Source organism: Pagrus pagrus (genome assembly GCF_965226575.1).
Source record: "Pagrus pagrus genome assembly, chromosome: 12".
Lineage (NCBI taxonomy): Eukaryota > Metazoa > Chordata > Actinopteri > Spariformes > Sparidae > Pagrus > Pagrus pagrus.
This window is the reverse complement of record NC_140196.1, coordinates 18,043,228-18,064,200: the sequence shown is the minus strand read 5'-3', so window position 1 is coordinate 18,064,200 and position 20,973 is coordinate 18,043,228. Positions and strand designations below refer to the sequence as shown.

Genomic DNA, 20,973 nt, shown 5'->3' with positions numbered 1-20,973 from the left:
TGTATTTTTATGAATAAACAACATTTACACGTCAGTTTTTCAGTTTCATAGAAAACAGATATAAAACAATTTACACAACATGTACACAACTGGTTGTGCGTTGATACACAGCACCGCTTTAAAGTTAATCTCCTGCATGTTTGATCCAATCTGTCCACTGCTGTGCACCTACAAGTTCACATGGATATGTTAAAACCTGGTGATGGAAACCAGTTTGCCGAGTTTATCCATGAACATCCACCAGTTTGATGTCCATGTCTGTGTTCAGGTCCTCAGGGTAACAGCCATTTTGACCTTTTCATAGTTGCAGGTAGCTGTTCATTACATCATCATAAACGCACAGTAACTTTTTATGTCTCTCCCTTATATATATTTAATACATACATACACATATACATACACTAACTTCTTATCCACAGGTGCATCCAAGCTAAAAATCTAAGTATTGAGTACAATTTACTCTTTAAAGTAGGGAAGGCGATTCTGGAGAACGATAATTGAGTGTCGAGTCTCATTCCCAGGCTGCCAAATACTGTACCTACACTTTGGGTTGGTATTCAGCCTGAATTCTTACCAAAGTGTTGGTATTTGTCGGCCCGGGAATGACACTCAACAATCAACCATCGTTCTCCAGAATCGCCTTCCTATCTTTTAATTTAGCCAGTCATTGGAGCTTAGACATTGTCTTGGTCCACATCCTCCTCCCTAAATTGTTGGTGATGTAAACAAGGAATCAGAAGTTCGGAGGATCTTTTGGGAATCTCCTTTTGTGAGTTTAAAGCTGCAATATGTAAGAATTTTAAAAGCTAAATGTAAAGAAATAACAGTATTTGCAGTTGTGTTATGGGGCAGCTCCCTGGCAGCATTCCCTGCTGGGTTTTCCTGTCACGGATCTGAAAACCTCCTCCACACGGCGGTTCATGTAAACAACACCAAAACTCTCACGGTGCTCTGAACTCCCAGTCTGGACCTCAAGCTGCACTGCTAACTGTGCTAACAAGCCGCTAACAGTTGGCAGCATGTTGCAGTTACTCTGGTGATATGCAGCCCCCTAGTTGTGTGGCCGATTCTTACAAATTGCAGCTTTAAAATTGCTGCAGGTCACCAAAGCAGCGGATGCAACATTTTAACACTGCAGATAATGCAGTAAACGCTGTGCAACAGGAACCTTTATTCCTTGCACGTTGAAGAAGAGAAAAATGGCAGTCAGGGATTGGGAAAAGAAAAACTCAATCAGTGGATCAAAAAAATCTCCCTGTTTTGGGGCATTATTGAACCACAGTGTCCCTGATTCGTGTCTGGCTTGGGGGCCTTTTCTGCATGATAATCACCATCTTCTCTCTCTCACCTCATTTCCTGTGGTCTCTCCACCATCAGCTGTCAAAATAAAGGCATAGCATGTCCCCAAAATATTTTGATCACATCCTAATTATTATAGGATTAGGATAAAGAATCAAAAACTCACATGCCAGAGGCAAAAAATAATCAAAGCTTGGATCATTCATGGGGCTAATTACACCCTCCAGTCAATGTGTACAAAACAAACACTGCATTACAAAGAATGAGGTCATTTTCAATGCAGGAATGCAGACCGGCTCATGCTGTGGGTAAGAGTCTGTGGTCTAGATGATCTGTCCTCTGGGGTGCAGCAGAATAGCGTTGGAGTGTGGCTTGGGCCTGAGGACCCCATTACTGAAGTAGAAGTGATTGGTGAGTGCCTCCGAGAGCTGGTAGGAGCCGCTGTCTTCGTCATCCTCGTGTTCCTCTGCTACCGACTGAGGGGAGTCTCCCTCTCTGAGGTGGCCCATTTCTGGGTCTCTGGTGCCAACACCGTCGTCCTGCTGGGCCTTCACTGGAACCAGGGAGGAGGGTAGTCCTGAGTCCTGGACAGAGTGAAAAATCAGATCACTACTTTTCTGCTGCAAAGGTCATTATTTTTTACACCGTCAATCATGTAAACAGGGTTGTGATTCAGAAATACTTATTTTGATTGGACAATGTTTTAGTTAAATGCCCAGTACATAATTTCTGCCACTAGGGGTCTCTCAATCAAAACAACATAAGTAGTGTGGGATCATGGGAGTTGTTGTCTTTGTTGTTAAACAACCATCATTGCTGATAAAAAATGTATGTGAGGCAGGCAGAGATGTTCAGAGTTTAATCATGATACATTTAGTCTCTTTCGCTGACTTCCTTCCTCACTCTCTGACATATCATCTGATGTTAGTTATAGCGACAGGCAACCAAATGAAACGCACCGTTACTTTGAGTAAAATGAGGATTTCCCTGGGTTTGAACATTGTTGGAAACATTTGGGATAGTTTAAGTACACAGCTCAACAAATATATAACAAAGATCTAGTCTTTTAGACATTTTAATGCAGAAACGTAACACATTATATCTTTAAATAAATACATACTCCAACTTTGTACAACATTGTGCGACAACTTATCAGATACTGCATGTGTGGTCTGTTAGGTGGTGGTAAAAATCAATGTATCACAGCAATAAATTAAAGAAGACAGGTATGAAAACACTATAATGTTCCAAATACCATCCAGACATCATGCAGTGTGGATACAACATACAGTAGAGCATGCGATTTAAAGTGTTGAGAATTACTGAAATAGTACACAGAATTGTATATTTTCTGACATAGCAGTAGCATCAAGCAACATCATTTTGCAACAGGCTGGTCAGTAAAACACCACCAGCTCCACTTGAATAAAAGACGACAATATAAACTTTACTACATTTTGGCAGCATTGAATGCAACGCTGTAGAGTGTAGCTGATGACTTCCTGTTGTCTGAAACTGGCCGGACTGAATGAGTGTTAAAGGAAGCCAATAAGGGACCAGATCAGGTTGTTCTGGTCCAAAACCGTAACAAAGTAACTCTATGTTACAGTCCTCCAAGTACACTTGAGCTTGTTTGTCCACAAATTTAAAGGAAATTTGATCATTTGAAAGGGACAGAGTCATCCTGACAAATGTTTCTTATATAATGAAACAATTCAAAGTAGCTGATAGAATAAAGAGGACTTCTGTGGCCATCATGTGTTTCCAATGTATTAGTTTGTTGTCCTTTTCTCTGTCTCCATGACAGTGTGTGACAGTAACTAAAACACAATACAGTAAGACACATTACAGTCGAAACTAAATGCATTTCATCCTAATCTCTCAGCTGCGTGTCACATACCAGTGACATGTTGCTGCTCTTCAGGTACGACTCCACCCTCCTCCTGCGCTCCTCCTTCTCTCTGTCCATCTCTGCTCCTCCGTCGTGCCAGACGACGGGACGTCCCAGTTCGTCCACCTCCACCCCTCCCGGAGGACCCCACTTTCCACCCAGAGTGGACTGGCTGCCTTTGTAGATGGGTCGTTCCTGCAGGCAGGGAGGAGACCCAAACAGTCACAACACTGATAACAAATGTTTGTTTTCTTACAGGACTCTTCTGAACAACAATGATGCAAATGTAGCAACTGTAATGTGTAAGCGTAATATAATTTGTGTTATAATGGAGGAAAGAAAGGAAAGATGTTGCTTTTTTGCATTTTCATTATAAATCTGACTGTTTTAATTCTGAATGGGATTATTCAGCATTTCAGGTGTAAGGTGGCAAAGCTCCTCAACTACAATCTGGCTTTTAATGCGACTGAATGTCATCTCTGAAATCCAGACTACTCAATTACTTCACATCCCAGAAGCCAGAATCAGCTATTTTTTGTAATGTCATTTGCTGTTTAGCAACTAATCAAGTGGTTTCTGAACTTTTTTCTGCCATAAACCTCTATGGAAGCATAAAAAGCCTCCAGCCTTTTATTCAACTGGTAATACTATAACTCGAAAAACAGTTAAGTTTCATGAAAATCACACTGCCAAGAGCATTAGCTGAGTTAAATTTTGTCCAAACTGTGATTGTGTACACAAAGGCTCTCCTGCTACACTGTCAGTGAACTAAATTCAATATATTCTGGATCTGATTCATGTTATTTCTCAGTGAGCATCATCTGTTTTTCATGTTATCCTTATCAGAAGAACTGAATAAATCTTGATAACCAGCATCAGAGTACTCATGTTCTTGTATTGTGACCAAATCTATCAAACTCTTTTAAATGTTCTTCCACTCCACATTGTTTCCTCTGGTCATATGAGGAACTCACCAGAGACATTTCGCTGTCTTTCATTCGGCTGTCTACTCTGAGCAGAGCGTAATCTTCAGGCTGGGAAAAAAAACAGAAAGTGAAAGAAAGTTAGTCAACTTCAACACAAAAGACAAATAAAATGAATCACCACAGTGAGATATTAATAATAAGTGTAACACTGCCTGCTATTTGTTTGAAGCTGCTGCCAGCAGCCTGTAATCATCGGCCTCCACAGCAGACGCAGCTGCTGACTTGCAAACAGCTCCACCCTGGCTACGCCCGACCAAGACGGGTGTGTTAACCTGGTTTCTCTCAACCCTGCTGGTTATTGTTCTCAGCAGGATAGTGTGTGTGTCTTTGTGTGTGTTTGTACCTGCACTCGGGGGTCTGTGCTGACAGAGTTCAGTCTCCTGAAGGAAGCTTGTCTTGAGAGACTGTTAATTTCGTCCCTGGGAAAATAAAAGACAGCACATTTAGAGGATTTACTGAACAATAGTGTGTGAAAATGTAATTTCAGACTGTAAGCAGTTTAAATAACAGATTACAACATTCACATTTGAGCTGTCATCACTGCTGGGGTAATAAATAAAAGTCTTTTCCACTTTCTCACTGCATGGCTTTTTCAGGAGAATGTGGGTCATCTTACTTTTTTTCACAGAGCTCCATCTCGAGCTTTTTGTTTTTGTGCCGATGGTGGCGGTTGACCAGCAGGACGATGATGATCAGCAACATGACCAAAGCTCCGGCGGAAGCGCCAATTATGATCAGCAACTGGTTGTCAATGGGGGGCCCGCCCGTGCGTGGAGTCGCTGAAAGAATGATGAGGAAGACATCTGATGAATCTCTCTTACACAAACACATTCACACAGCAATAAAACTACAGTGACTTCTGTCATGCAGCAGTTTTGATTCAGCTCAATGGTATCTGTTCATGCATTTCATCCATCACAAGAGGGCAGCATATTTGCACAATTACTTCAAATTAGAAGGAGATTTTACTCAGTATTTTGCTTTTGATTAAAACTCATTTTGTCTCAGTTCACTCATTTTCTCCCCTTCACTTTCAGAAGTAATTTTGATACTTTTGATTCTTATTTTGCTAAATACCTTTGTACTTTTACTTGCAGATGAAATAAATCAGTTTAAAAATGTGCCACTTTGGCTCTGATGCAACATGCAATCTGCAAAGTAACTAGTAAAACAAGTTATCACAATGTAGTGGAGTAAAAGTACAATATTTGCCTCCAAAATGCAGTGTTGTGGAAGAAAATACTCAATTAAAGTAAAAACACCTCAAAATTGTACTGAAGTACAGTACTTAGTTACATTCAGTTACTGCCTCCATCTTAAATACAAGCAAAGCAAACAGTAGCAGGACACGTTCTCATTTATATCCTTTGTGATCTTAACCACTAAGCTGAAATATTTTTGCACTCACCTGTTACTGTCAACACGTACTCTGCTTTTCCTACTCCCACACTGCTCCTGACCACACACTCAAACACCCCACTGTCATTCAAACGAAGGGGCCGCCCAAAAGCAAGTTTCCCTCCAACGGCAGACACCCCATCTGGCAGAGCTCCTCCTTGCCTGTGAATAATCAGAGGAAACTGTCAACATTGATTGATGCAATCAATGATGCATCGCAGAGGTCATAAACACAGAGACCCATGAGTCACTGCTTAAAACCACAGCTGTGAGTCACGTAGGTGAGAGATAAAGGACAGGAACTACTGTAAGTACAAACTCTCATTCCAGTTCAAACTATTTCTCTTGAAGTGTCAGATGAGGAAACACACAAACATGTAATGACATTTGATCTAACTCAACAGGGTTTATCTGTTATTGTTGTGTTAGTATTGTTCCTACAGCGTCATGATTAATGTTGCTCCAGTACTTTTTTGTTCATTACCTTATATTTTCAGTTTTCTGTCACAGTTTGGTTTTGGCAACAAAACTACTTGCTTAAAGGAATAGTTCGCCCAACAATGAAAATTCTGTTACTATCTACTCACCCCCATGCTGATGGAAAGTTTGTAGGTTTCATAGTCCACAAAACATTTCTGGAGCTTCACATCAAAACAGCATCAGTGTTGCAGCATTCTCCTAAATCACTGGAGTAGATGGGGGACTTGTTTGAAACTATAAAAAATTTTTTTTTAAAAACATAAAATGGCTCCATACAGCTATTGTGACTTAATCCGAGTCTCCAGAAGCCCTGAGATCCCAAATAGATTTGAAAAGACATTATTTACACCCAAAACACGTGGTCGAGCTCAAGCAACCAAATGTTTTTAGGTTAGCAGCTACAGTGAAGATTTGGCTTTAGAAAGGGTGAAGATAAAATCTTTTCAAATCAGTTTATGATCTTAGGACTTCTCAAGACTTGGACGAGCTGTATTGAGCTGTATTTTTTGTTTTTTTTCCAGTTGTTTTAAGTTTTTTTAAAAAGTCCCATCTACTTCAGTTGTTTTGCTGTTGTGCTTTAAAAGCTACAAAAATTTATTGTGGACTACGAGACTTCACTTGATGTCCATCGTCATGTAGATAATGACTGAAGTTTCATTCATACATCACCATGTCAGACATTTGCATAATTTATGCCCAGTGACTAGTTTGGCATTTAAGAATGGATTTAGCATAGCTGCTATGCTGTAAACATGCTATGCTGTTGTTGATAGTGGTGCTGGGTCAGGCGTGTGTGAGCTGACCAATCAGAGCAGACTAAGTAATCAGGAGGGGGGGCCTTAAAGAGACAGGAGCTTAAACAGAGCGTTTCAGACAGAGGGGGAATACAGTGCTGCAGCACTCAACAGTATGAGAAAACTAATGCGTTTTTTGAGCACGTAAGTATGTATACCTATTCTAGTAGAAACTCAGAATAAAATTATGAACTTGAAAATTAGTATGTATCTCCTTTATTTTAACCGAAACCATGATCTTATCTTAACTTAGAGCTAGAACTCGCTATGACATTACAAAAACAGGACAGTCATTTGCAATGATCAACTATGATGTTGTAGGAACAATGCCAACACAGCGATATCTGATCGGGCAAAACTACTGCATAAAATGCAGCAACTGGTTTTGCATTACAGAAGTGATTCTGCTAAACAAACACGACACGGGATCAGGTTCACTGCAGAGTCTAACCACCAATTCGCATGCACCTGAACCAAAACCTGCTGGGCTTACAAGTGGCGCCCATTGATCTAAATAGACCGAATAAATACCAGGTTTGAGGGATTTAAACAAGTCCAGCTAGTGAGTCTCACACTGCAGCTGAAGCCATCACAGGCCACATAATGGAAAGCCAGTTTCTGATTAGGTCCACTGAGAGGGGTCATGTTGCCCCAGTGTTTCACTGTGCTGCCCCCCCCCCCCCCAAAACTGGCTCCAGACAGCTCAGATTTCTTTTCTCAAAACCCCACCTAGCTTCTCCTTTATAATAGAGTCACAGGTGGAGATTGCATCTGACACAGAGTAGATGGTTGAGAATGATAAAGATAGGGTGAGTAATCCATCTTTAGCAGCCAAAAGTATTCCTCTGGTAGGCATATTGTGTTCCCTTTGGATGAAGCCAGGCTAGCCGTTTTCACCTGTTTCCAGTCTTTACGCTCAGCTAAGCTAAACAGCTGCATGAGAGCGATATCGATCTTATCTTGGCAAAAAAAGTAAATCAAGTAAAGCCTCTGTGCGTTTGAACATGCTCATCTGAGTTTACACTGATGAGCGCGCCGAAGCGTCTGTGCTGTTGAAAAGGTTTAATCCAGAATAATCTTAATATTTCAAGATTGCCTCATGGCTGAAATATTACTCACTCAGCACACACAACATTCGATCATTGTGTGTTCAGTCGTAGCTGTAATGGCTGGTGCAGTGTCTCTAATTAAAGTGCAGACCCTGTGTTTTACCAGGCATTACAGTGATATTTAAAGCATGGCACTATGATTAAGTGCTTAGCATGTGTCTCCTGCTCTTCCTTGTGTCGCTGACTCCCTCCCTCGTGTGAAAATATCTCCCTCACTCTTTTTCTGACTTCCAATTGCGCAACAAGACACCGAAGCTTTTATCCTGCGATGAATCGGAGGGGAGAAAGACGCCCTCCTTTACATTGAAGCACACTTCTTTGTTGTTCGCGAGTGTGTAGCTGTGGCTTATGTATGTTTGGAGACACATTCCAGTGCCATGTAAAGAGCTATTTAGCAGTGCAGATAGCATCACAGTGGGGTGAATTTAACATGTAATTGTCAGCAGCCAGACAGAGTTAAACTGTATGTATGTATGAGCAGCAGACAGGCTGATGACGGTACCGTGTCCAGGTGATGTTCTGAGGTGTGGGGTTTCCTCCGCTGCTGCAGACCAGCTCAGCTTTGTCCAACCCCACGATCCACTCTTCTGTAGAGGTCGAGATTTTGGCATCTGGGGGGTCTGACACAGAAACACAGACATGAACATGCAGTGATACAAAATATTCACCCGTATAATGCATCAAAAACCTTGCATTTTAAGACTTTTTTGTTGGTTGGTTTATCAGCAGGATTACACAAAAACAACTGAATGCATTTACACCAAACGTGGATAGAGGATGGGTCTCAGCCCAGAGTAGACCCCATTAACTTTCAGTGTGGATCTGGATTAAGTGACAGATTCAGGAATTACTTATCACTTTCTTTCACAGAGTAAAACTTTTGCAATGATAAAGATAACAAAACAGATAGACAGAAGACTTTTCTCAAGATAGCTTGATGAAGGTTATACCGAAACATTATTATTAAAATTCATTCATGATTGCAAGTGAGGTGAACAGTACGCAGGAGTCTTTGTCTTGATGTTCTCACTGTCTTTACCATTTAAGAAAAGGGCCTTTTTCAACATTTTGGTTAATTTCTCAGGGAATAATGCATGGATCTTGATGAAAAACATCAGCCATATTTAGGTGGCTGGTCTCTATGAGTGAGACTGTAAGTGCCATTCTAGTTTTTTTTATATATATAAATTTGTATTTATAACTTCCAAATAAACTCTGTCTGACTGCTGCTCTCGTCACTGCCAAATGGATCTTTTCCTCTTGCTGTCAGATTAATTCAAATATTGTACATCTGTTGTCAAGAAAATTAAAAGTTGATTTTGTACAATTATCTTTAAATGTTTACAAGTTAAAGAGTTGAAGTCATATGGCATTTCTGTTAAATTCAAATATTTCTAAGACCACGGTCAATAGATTCATGCATCATGAGTCATGAATCCTCTCCTCCGGATGTCATTGAGCTGTCCCTTACACTGGACAAACAGTTGTTTCAGATTACAAGAACTGAAGTTCCGACTGAAGCACCAACAGTGATAATGGTGGTGGAGGATGTAGCATTACTCATACACTTTCCCAGCAACCTGCCAATATTGTCTAATGTTTAGTCTACCACCACCCATTTATTTTCACAGCAGAAAGGCTATACAAATAGCTCTCGCAGGGAAGCTACAGGGAAAAAAATGCCATTGGTTAAATTAGCCATTAGCAGGAGGAGCTAAAAGGCCTGGCCCATAGCCCAGTGGAGAAGGCTGACGCGAGCATACAGTACGATGTGTCCTAACTCCAAAGGATAACAAAACGAAACACTCAGAAAGTAAAGATTCCCATATTCCTGAAATGTCATGCACAAAAAATGGAAGTGGAACTCCAAGCTGCAAAATATAAAAACAAACTGTGGATGGGGGTTAAATTACTCACCAAAGATTTCAGAGAGCAAAAATATATATTTAAAAAACTACTCATTCTCAGTTTATTCAGATCTCCATGAGCTATGAAACATCTACTCCTCCTCGTCTATTTTGGCCTTAAAACCCAGCATCATGATCAGCTGTACTCACACTGCACCACCAGGCGGTTTGAGATCCTGCGTGGTTGCTCCAGGCCGGGGTGCCACACCAAACAGTCCAGCTTCTTCCCATTCATGCTGCGCAGGGGATGCAGGGAGTAGTAGCTGGACACGGACCCGCCCTCCTTGGAGCGGTTGGTGGTCTGGCCTGGCAGGTCGGTGTCCCAGGAGAGACGGGGAAGCGGGCGGCCCACGGCTCGACAGGAGGCGGCCACACGGTACGACTGGCCCTCCACCAGGGACACTGGCTCCAGGGAGGAGATCGGTAGAACTGACAGAAGAGGAGGAACAGAACGAGTTTAGGAGGGAGTAATAACTTAAAGTCACCCTTCACTCAGTCATGTGTTTTGCTTATTTTTCTTCACTTGGATGTTTGAGCTTCACTGTGCACAATGATGTACAGTGTGAGCAGAGTTTGAAACTTGAAGGCTGTTTTCAGGTTCTTTGTGGTCCAACATGCAACACACTCAGTGCACAGACACCAAGTGATTTTATTTTTCCAGCTCTAATATGTCTCAGTATCTCCTTTTTTATCTGTATTCTGCTCTATTTTATTCTTTTCAACTACGTTTCTTATTTAATCTTGAAATGTTTAAAATCTTGTTTTAATCTTGAATTTTCGTGTAAAGCACCTTAATTTTTAAAATGTCACTGACAAATCAAGACGTACTACAGAAAGCAAAAACTGTAAAATAAATAAATAAATAAATAAAATAAAATAAAATAAAATAAAATAGAATAAATATAAATATAAATATAAATAAATACATAAATACATTTAAAAAAATCAATATACTTGTGTCTAGGCTTCATTTTATCAAAGTATTAAATAAAAATCCATTAAAACATTTTAATGTTTTTGTTTGGATAAAGTTATTACAAAAATAAAGGTAATAACAGCAAGAGGCCAATAATTTTTCGCTTTAGAGGAAGTTTCTTTTGTTCATTTATTCTCATGTTATATGTTTAATTATACTTTATTTATGTTTTTTAAACATAAAACCTTTACTGTGTTGTGTGTAATTGTGCTATTTCTTCAGATTCTGTATTGTCTTACTCTTACCGAACTGTGTTTTGTGTGTTAAAAACACAATAAAAACAGTATTAGAATTAAAAATGATGAGCTAAATCAAATTCCCCAAAATTACAGCATGCATTGTTACTGCATTCAGATTTAATTAATACTTTCCAAAGTCCGCTCAAAGCTTATTTGTCTTTTCTGTAATTAGATCCATTGAAACGAGGATTTCTCTGAATGTTTTTGCATGTTTGTGTTGTGATTGTCATTGTGTGCCAGGGATGAGTTTGAGCAACAAGATCCACATAAGAATATCGTTATAAAAAAGGTATTGGATATACCCTGGAGCAAAGAGAAGACCATAAACAAGAAAACAATGTACCGCCAAGATGTTACTGAGTGATCCACAATGGATGGTGGACAGCAACAAGGTGTGACATCCTCACGTGATTGATAATTGTGCAATAAAACAGTGTGATATGTTCACATAAGTTCATTTCCTTCACTAACTGGTTTAACAAGGCTGTGATTCACACTTCAGTCATGACAGCCTTCAATGTCGTAAACACTCAGTAGTAACACCTGGTGAGTTTCCACTGGATTATTAACACATGAAGACAAAACAGGTAGTGTGCATTAGCAGAAATATCCATTATGGATTAGCACACAAAGAAGAGGGCACCACCTGTAGAAGCTTTACAAACAGATACTCCAACAAACATGACCTCACAGGACCGCCCACAGTGTTTGATAGACAGCTGGTATCTGGGAAGAGGTTTTCTGCACACTGCAAGAAAAAAGCCCAATGACGGAACGATTCTATCATTTAATATATGACAGCGGCTCATGGACAAATAAAACCACCAAAACAACCCAGATGCATAAAAACTGTAGAAATCAATCAGGTCTGAGTTTGCATAAGAAGGTTTACACTCCAGTACAGAGAGAATTCAGTGCTGGAGCTTGTCGGTTACTAGTGTGTGTATTTCTGTTGGTTCGTCTGATCAGCGGCGTGTTAGGACAAGTTTATGTGTGAACTGTCACCATGGAAGTTATGTAGAACAGATAATATCTCTGCAGGGTTTTATTTCAAGATTTCCACAGAAAACCTTGACACAAAGTAACCCCGTCAGCAAGTGATGGGGGAGGAGATCCAAAATATTCTGCCACATGACCAAGTGACCGATGACAGTGCTGCAGAAACTGGACATTTTATTTGGTATTTATGTATTTTAATTTAAAAGAAGTATTTAAGTGTTGTTTCCAGTGCAAACCTACTTGTTGTGAGACTGAATGAATGAATTATGGTAAATCTGGGCAATTATGGCCTTAACAGAACCAAAAGTGTGTGGCTGCTGCAGATGCTGAGCTTGTTACAACAATGGAAGCAATTTAGCTTCGTATTATGGCTTTAATAGGCCCATTGTCTACAATTTAATTATTTGACTAATACATATTAATTTAAATCTACGTTAATGGGCCAATAAATACACTATATATTGTGCATTACTTTATTTACTTAATATTGTGATTCTGTTTGTCCGTACTGACATTTTCCAGTTGTAATTTCTGTCTACTCTTTACATACAACATCTATTGCAGACTTCCTCTGAGTCCACGGACAGAAGGTGCAAAGTTCTTTAAGGCAGATTTGTGATTTATATAAATAAAAGTGTACTTGACTTAAAGCAGCTACAAGGAACAGTGAGTAAAAGAAAGATGCAACCCATTTTGAATACTATTTTTCTTTTTTGAACACAGCTGTTAGCAGGATGCATAGAAAAGAGGTAATTCATCTATCTTGTAGTATGTTTAACTTGGAAGCATATCACAAACTGCATCAAACCCTGTGGTCGAACCTGCTTATCTTTAATCATAAAAAAAACCCTTCTGCACTTGGCTTGGGCACAAAATCAGCTTGTTTAGGTAGATACTACCTATCTGCTTTATCTTCAACGAGCCTTATGCAACCTTTTCTTGTATTTTCCACTTGCTGTTTTATACTGAATAAACTGTTAAGATCCAATCTTATTCACATTTTGCTTTCAACCCACTGAAACTTTAAAAATGCCTTCAGTGAAAGAGTTTTTGGCCACGTCAGCAAACCTGCTGAGGTTCCCCTGGTCTGCTTTTTCTTCTATGAAGATGATTACGGTTTAAACATCATTACAGCAGCTCTGATAGGATTACAATAGGAAGGTGTGGGAGGAAGAAAGAAAAAGCGAGAGCAGGGGGAGGAGGAGGAGGAGGAGGAGGATGACTCTTACTCCAGACAGTGAGTTTGATTTGCCTCTCAAAGTTTCCGTTGGGGAAGGTGGAGATGTGGCAGGTGTAGCTGCCCTCGTCCGACTCCTCCGTGCTCGGGATGAGCAGAGTTGAGTCCTCTGTGGGGGTCCCGCTCTCAAACCTCACCCGGCCTGAGTAGCGTCCGAACTCTGATAAACAAAACAAAAACTTACGGTGAGGACAGACAATAGATTCAATAATCTATTCAGAGCTTAAAAGGACAAAAATGCACTTTAAAATTATGGAAACAAGGAGAAAGACTTGGTAAAAAATTATTTTTTTAACGTTGAGAAACTAGACATGTATCAGCATTTGTCCAATTACATCATAACTCCACCCTGCAGACAAATAATCACAGTCTCCTGGGATGATCTCATTTTAAATCACTCTGTGTTGCCGGATTTGTAAACATTCACAAGGGTTTCATCACAGAGGTACGTCTGAAAAAAAATATGTACAGAAAAATTGTTCGACCTAGTCGACTGGAAGTGGTTACTGGAATGACATCTAGTTTTGTTTTTGGACCATCACTTTTAGTAAATGCACGTCAGGCGTTGATTGTTCTGACAACTTTTCATAGTGTGGAAACCGCTGATGAAATAAAAAATAGCCCAATTTGGGCGGAAAGCCATCCAATTTGGCAACACCGCTGCAGTGCTTAACTTCTGCTGTGTGACAGTTAAGAAAGAAACCAACAGCAGAAATGATTTTGTTGCTTTATTTTCTTTCGTTTACTTATACCCTCCTTTAATTTCCCCCTTGAGAATTTATACTGAAAGCCTGGATGAATGTTGAAATATAACCTTACGAACTGTGTGTCTACTACCATAATTGTGTTTTCTCACAAGAAAATACTTCACAGTAACACCTCGAGGCTTCCCAGTACAATCACAGTCCAGTCTGGAGCAACTGGAGGCCTACATATCTTGTTCAGGGTATAGCGGAGGACTGGAGTAGATCTGTGCTTCTAATCTCAACACAAACATCGACATCACTGTAAATAAGGGCCTGCCCTCAATGATCTTTGAGAGAGAATGAAGGTAATAATAAAGCTTCTGAGGAAAGAGACTCAACAATCAACTACCTTTCTCCAGAATCGCCTGCTGCACCTTTAATATGATTTGGACGATAAGCATAGTTCAAGGCGATTAACTGTAACTGAGGTGCTTATGAAAGTTTTTATTTCAGTCATTAAACAGTGTGTCTGACTACAGCTGAAATCAACCATTTAAGAACATTTAAGAAAATAAACATAAATCTGGTATTTCAAGTCATCATAAAAAGACTTTAGTAGAATTCTGTAATATTCATTGCTCATCAGATTGATGTAATATCTAATGTCGAAGGTAAGATTCCTAGACAAAAGCCTGATAAGGACAGAAGCACTAGACCTCGTGCCCAAACAGTTACTGTAACTATAAAAACGGCTCTGTTCAATAAAGAGTCCTTTCACTGGTAACCCATCGCTGCAGCCTACCTGTGTGGCCATCCGTGAAGTGTGCAGTGATGATCTGGTCCTTGCCTCCGTCTGGGAGCTCCTTGAACCAGGTGACCTGCACCACCTTTTCCCCAGCTTCCACCTGGTAGCGACAGGGGAGCCTGGTCTCACTCTCTGCCAGGGAGCGCAGGGAGATGACGGGCTGAGAAGGCTTCACAAAGACGCCCTGCACACCGACCACTGAAGAAGGTAAAATGTAGAAATTATTTAATACATTCATGATCATAATGGCCTGTCAGCTCTCAAGAATCGTTTGCCTCTGGTAATTGCCATTATATGTGACATTTTATCATTTATATACCAAAGCACTAGCTTAGCACTAAACACATTTAGTTTTGCAGTTGTTTGGTTACAAACCAAAGTTTTGACCTGATGAATGAGATACATGAAAAGTCGTGGGATCACTGATGTTGTTACAGTTCACCCTGAATGTCTGTACAGAATTTCATAGTGATCCCTCCAATAGATTTGGAGATATTTCAGCTAGTCGACAAACTGACCAAGTGAGATCTTTATCGCTAAAGTCAAGCTGATAGCAACCCCAAACATTTGCTCTTTCCAGCGTCTCCAATATGAGCGCTTGCTTCTTTTTTCTGGTTTAAATAATTGTAAATTTGAATATCTTTTTTTGTTTTTTTACAGACAATGAACACATCATCACTTCATCGTTTTATGCTATTAGACATTTGTGTAAAATGTTGTTGTAAATATCATGTGAACTGTTGAGTAATGGCCAAAAATGTGTCACAGTGACCTTTGACCTTTGACCACTAATAAGTTCATCCTTGAGTCCAAGTGGTCATTTGTGCCAAATTTGAAAGATTTCCCTTGAGGTGTTCCTAAGATATCAGGTTCAGAAGAATAGGACAGATGGATGAGGATGGAAAACCTGAAAACATAATAATAAACATTTGTGATATAGATTAAACATTAGACATAAATCTAGAAAGCAAACACTTCCTCTAAAGTACGGTGTGTTTGGCTCCTATGACATGTTTTCTCCTTTAAGTTGAACATAATTGTCTTTTACTGTTTTGGTCAGATAAAACAAGCAATTTGAAGACGTCATCCTTGGCCCTGTGAACTTAGGATGCTAGTCATTTTATAGACTAATAATCGATTTAGCTGTAAAAACAAAGAATTGTTAGATGCAGCCATAATGTTTTGTCTTTCTACAGTGACACACTATGAGGTGCTTTCATTATTGACAGCAGACACACAGTATGTACATATGAATCCTAAAACAACTTTCTGTCTTGAAACCAGTCGATCCGTTCATTCTGTTTACTTTTATACTGTTAAAGAATGTAGGAAGGGACAACAATATCCCATAATGCACTGGGTGAGAGGTGGGTTATACCCCAGACAGGTTTGTATATAGACAGACAAACTCATATCCACACCTACGGGCAGTCATCATATCACCTGACCCGCTCGTCTGTTGACATGCAGACAGTGAGAAGACATGCAAACTCCACAAAGGAGGGCGGACGTTTTGAACACTGGGTCTTCATGCTGTGGGGCGACGGCGCTAACACCCGGAACAATACCGCTTTCATCTGTGTTAATTCTTTCCTCAAAAGCAGAAATCTTTCCTTTATGAGCTACAGACGTGCTCATAAAGAGCTACGGTGATGGGGAGTTTAAGTGTTAAATGATGGTTTTAGGTGCAGTTTTAGAGGATTTTTTCCCACCACGACTTCACGTTTTGTGTCGTTTTAAATCATTTACTTCATATCGATGATTCTAGTGTCACTGTTCTTTTAAATGTTTCTGAATTGCTGGTTTAGTTTTAAGATTATAGAAAATATGATTGGATCTGAGAATTGGACTGGTTATTGTCACCTGACCCCTTTGTGAACGTCTACTTAAAATAATTAGTTTTGCTTGCACATCTAGTATTTTAAAGGATAAAACTATTTGTATTTCCTATTTTATCTAATTTAATTTGAATTCTATGGATCCTGACATACATAATGCAGTTTGTCTCATTTTAAGAATGTTTTTTTTTTTATTAATTAGCATCTTAATAAATGCCTCAGGTATTTAAAATGTGGCTCTCTTTTCGATTGGTTTGTAACCAAACCACATCTTTGACTTGAAAGACACTCAGTAGAGTGCATACCTCCACCCAGGCCCAAAAGTCCCCTTCAATTGAATCAAGCCTAATCAGTGTTGATACCTTTCTGAACCTGCATTATCTTAGCTACACATTGGTAGTAGTTGCAGGTTTCTATTCCTATTTGTTACCTTAACAGCTGCTGAAAAAAAACGTTGATTTGGAGATGATCCTGAGATGGAAGAAACATGAAAGAGCAACGTTTTTGACCTGATTATCAAAGCAGAGATCTGCCACCCCAGTCTGGCACCAAAGCAAAATTCAGTGACGCAATGACCTGTCCTCCTTTTTTAGGTTACTTGGAGCAGGTGTATACGTGGTTTGTGGTGCGTTTAGGAACAGCTAAAGAATGTGTGGATTTTTACCACCTCTGGCAGGAATACAATTTTTTCCTGGACAGGTCCAAAATCTGTACACGGGCACCTAATATTACTCAGTTTTTTAACTTTTAAAATTGACATTTTTCAAAGAGATTGAATTAAATATTAATTGAAGCTTTCAGCAGCTTCAATACAACGTGGCAGTCTCATGTCAGTGAGGTGTTAAACTATCAAAGCTGCCGACGACTATGACTGATTGCTCTTTTATCTCATCTGGTTAAAAATCTACATCTAAACGTGGGACCGACACAAACATGGATGAAAGCGTGTGAGAGCGCCACATCAACAACTCAAACAGGAAAAACCAAACATTTGCCCTTTGATTTCTGGGGTGAACACACTTTTTTGACTGTGGTTACTGATTCATGGGCTGAATTAATGATTACACTAAAGCTGATATGGGACATGGACTCCCACAGAAAAAAAAAATCCCACACAGTCAGAGCAAGGACACACGAACAAAACTGTGAGAAAGAGAGGCAACAGATCTCTTCACAAACACAGAAAGTTTAAATTTGGCCAACAAAGAACCACAGTGTGGGTGACCTAAATGTGGAGAAGAGGGAGAAAGAGACAGTGTTGTAACAGGAAGAAAGAGGTAAATGTAAAACTTTCGAGAAAGGCAAAGAGAAAGAGGTGAGAGTGAGTCAAGAGAGATTGACACCAAACTCAAAGAAAGAGTTAAACACTCGACAAACACTCCAGACAAACACTTGAGGCTGCTACACAAGCTTTTCCTGTTCGCTCAGGCTGACATTAACTTCATGTCACATGTGTGGTTGCAGCTTAAAACAACAATAATCTAATATGTGCATTTGCTCTTTTAACTGGAGCAGCACAGTCCTCCAGTTTGTCAGAGTTTAATCTCTGCTAAAGAAGAAGGAAACAAAAGCAACATAATTAGTCAGAGGAACAGGAAGGCACATGTTAGGCAATAAGTTCTGATTCATGTTGACTAAAAGTAAGAATGTGACTGAGCCACATTCTGTCACGCTGCTTCTTTCTACACACCAGCAGGGACAAACAGATACACGACAGGGACGAAAGTATGTGGACGACTGAAAATTAAATGTGACAGGAAGCATTCAGTCTTCTGTGCACATGTTCCACTCAGATATTTAATTGTGGCTGCAGGGATTTGCTCCCATCCAGCCACATGGTCAGTGGTTAGGCTGTGATATTGGGCGATAGACCTGGCGCACAGCCGACTTTTCAAATTCTCAAAGTTGCTGTCAAAGTCTTCCACACCAGACTGGGAAGACCTTTTCGACCTGAATTGTGCACAAGAATTGCTACAGGCTGTGAAAACAGGAGAGGTCTTTCCCCAAACTGTTGGCTCACTACTGTCTGAAATATCAACTTGTAGCATTTAGATTTCCCTTCACTGAAACAAAGGGGACCCAGAAAAGACCATGTATCAGGAGACCCAGGTGTCCAAATAGTTTTGGCAATAGAATTGAACATCTTTATCATAATGTTAGGTCATTTATCGACTGAAACAGGGAAAATACACCACCACACATCAGAATTTAGACATAAATGCACACAACGAGGAGTGTCCATATACTTTTGGCTACATAGTGAGCCTACAGCAAAAAGCATTTAGATTTGCCTCCACTGGAACAAAAGGGGCCCCGATCCTAGCGTAAAGCCTCAGACTAATGTAACATTGGCCAAAGAGTTATTGAATCACCATCTTCAATTTATGTTCATTTATCTATAGAAACAAGACAAATACACTTTCATAAACAAAAAAGGAGACAGAAACGCACAGAATGAGGGGTGTCCATATACTTTTGGCCATATAGTGTGACATAAAGTGTGACTACAGACAACAATAGCATTTAGATTCCCCTTCAATGGAACAAACAGGCCCTGATCAAAGCACCAAAGAAAAAAAAAAAAGGATGTTTAGACTAAAAGTAAACATGGGCGTCCGGATACTTTTGACCAAGAATCAAAAACTGTATTAATCATCATCTGGAATAAATTTATGATCATTTATCTACTAAAACTGATACAATACACTTCCACACATTAAGAATTAGACAGAAATGCACAAAATCTGGGGTGTCCATATACTTTATAATTTGCCTCCACTGGAATGAAAGGGCCTAAAAACAGCCTCCGACTAATTTAACAGCAGACATGGGTGTCCAGATACTTTTGGCCAAAGATCTTATACTGTATTGATCAGCCATCATCTTTAATTTAAGGTCATTTTCCCACAGAAACGGGAAAAATACACATCCGCGAATCAAAAAGAAGACAGAAATGCACAAGATGAGGGGTGTCCACATACCTTTGGCCATATAGTGTAACTACAGAAAACAATATTGAGACTGTAACCTCGAGCAAAGGCAGATTCAGACTGCACAGAAACACTAATTAGGCACCAGAAAGATGATTTTAAAAAACATGTTATTGATACCTTATTATTGTTACCTCATCAATTGTTATTGATTTTCCAACAGGCCACATTTCTATTAGGGAATATAATTAAAATATTATACAAATGCTGTAGGATTTTTTCCTTAAAAAGTACCTAAATGTAACTTTAGCCTCCCTTCAGGGGCTTTTAGGGATATCATATTGTTATTATAGTAACAGAATGAGAAATGTAAGTTACCATGAGGCCCCATAAGATGGTATTTATTTCCATTTTCCCCTTTTCATGTTTCTGTGAAGCAGTTGGCCAATTCCATATTGAATGGACAGTTTTTAGTATCAGACATGCTGTAACTCAATTTTATAATAGAACAAGAAGTTAATGTATTTTCAACACTTGTTTTACTAAGTGACAGCACAGACTGTGAATAAAACATGTATTCTCATGTAAATTAGTGAAACAGAAAAACTCACCAACTAGTAAAAGCAGCGCCAGACTTTTTGTCCTTTGACCGGTCAACTCCATCTTTAGTCCAAAAATACAATCTGCTCTCAATCAACGTCCTTCTTCTTCGCTGTTTTTAAGCTTTCATTATCGATATTAAAGCATTAAGTTGAGACAGGAAGTCCAGAGTTGACAGCAGGTAGCAGTCCACACACACCTGTAGGCAGGTGTGACAGGTGTCTCCTCTTCAAATCTCATATATGACGCTTAGAAAAGAAAGATAATCCACTTTTTTTTCCACTAATACGAGTTGAATGTTGTTTAGTGCAGTATGTAAACAGCTTTAACTTCATTTCCAGGGCAAGAAAAAGTCCACTGCAGCTACTGCGAAAACATCTTCCCAGAGGAGTAAAAGTAAACACATAAACGGAAACAGTAAAGTTGTGTTTGAGTTGGCACAGAAAATAAAAATAAAGCGTGTACTGACCAAACAGAAACCTGTTCCGTTCGTCACGCACAGGAGAGGCACCTAAATCACAGGACTGAGCCTCTGCACCTGTCTGACACGGCCCCGCCCACCGACTGGACACGCCCACTTTATGCTGCGTTCAGGCTATGTTGACAAAATCGGTTTTGAATCTTTCTAACGTCAGGTTGGAAACTTAAAAAATATACAAGAACAGAAACTGATTTTGATCAGATTTATTTATTTACTCACGTGTTAACAATAAATAATCAGTCAACTCAATTCGACTTAGGACTTTTCACACAACACAGAGAAAAACAGAACAAGAAGAAAATATGCGAAAACAAAAGA

The 20,973-nt window shown here is 39.6% G+C and overlaps 1 protein-coding gene across 1 annotated transcript; it reads right to left on the bottom strand.

The window, feature by feature from the left end:
- Positions 1–49: 49 nt before the first annotated feature.
- Positions 50–20,646, bottom strand: nectin4b (nectin cell adhesion molecule 4b). Its single transcript, XM_084369179.1, has 11 exons — positions 20,186–20,646; positions 14,804–15,004; positions 13,308–13,475; positions 10,015–10,293; positions 8,460–8,577; positions 5,585–5,736; positions 4,793–4,955; positions 4,520–4,595; positions 4,165–4,224; positions 3,200–3,385; positions 50–1,883 (listed from the first exon to the last, which is right to left on the bottom strand). Exons 1-11 carry the CDS (start codon positions 20,235–20,237, stop codon positions 1,623–1,625), a joined length of 1,716 nt encoding a protein of 571 aa, XP_084225305.1. The 5' UTR covers positions 20,238–20,646; the 3' UTR covers positions 50–1,622.
- Between the last annotated feature and the right edge of the window lie 327 nt (positions 20,647–20,973).

Coding starts and splice junctions, on each gene's coding strand:
- nectin4b (XM_084369179.1), bottom strand. CDS start 20,237: ATGGAGTTGACCGGTCAAAGGACAAAAAGTCTGGCGCTGCTTTTACTA. Junction 5,737..8,459: donor CAGAACATCACCTGGACACG/GTACCGTCATCA, acceptor GATTATTCACAG/GCAAGGAGGAGCTCTGCCAG. Junction 4,225..4,519: donor GCACAGACCCCCGAGTGCAG/GTACAAACACAC, acceptor TTTTTTTCCCAG/CCTGAAGATTACGCTCTGCT.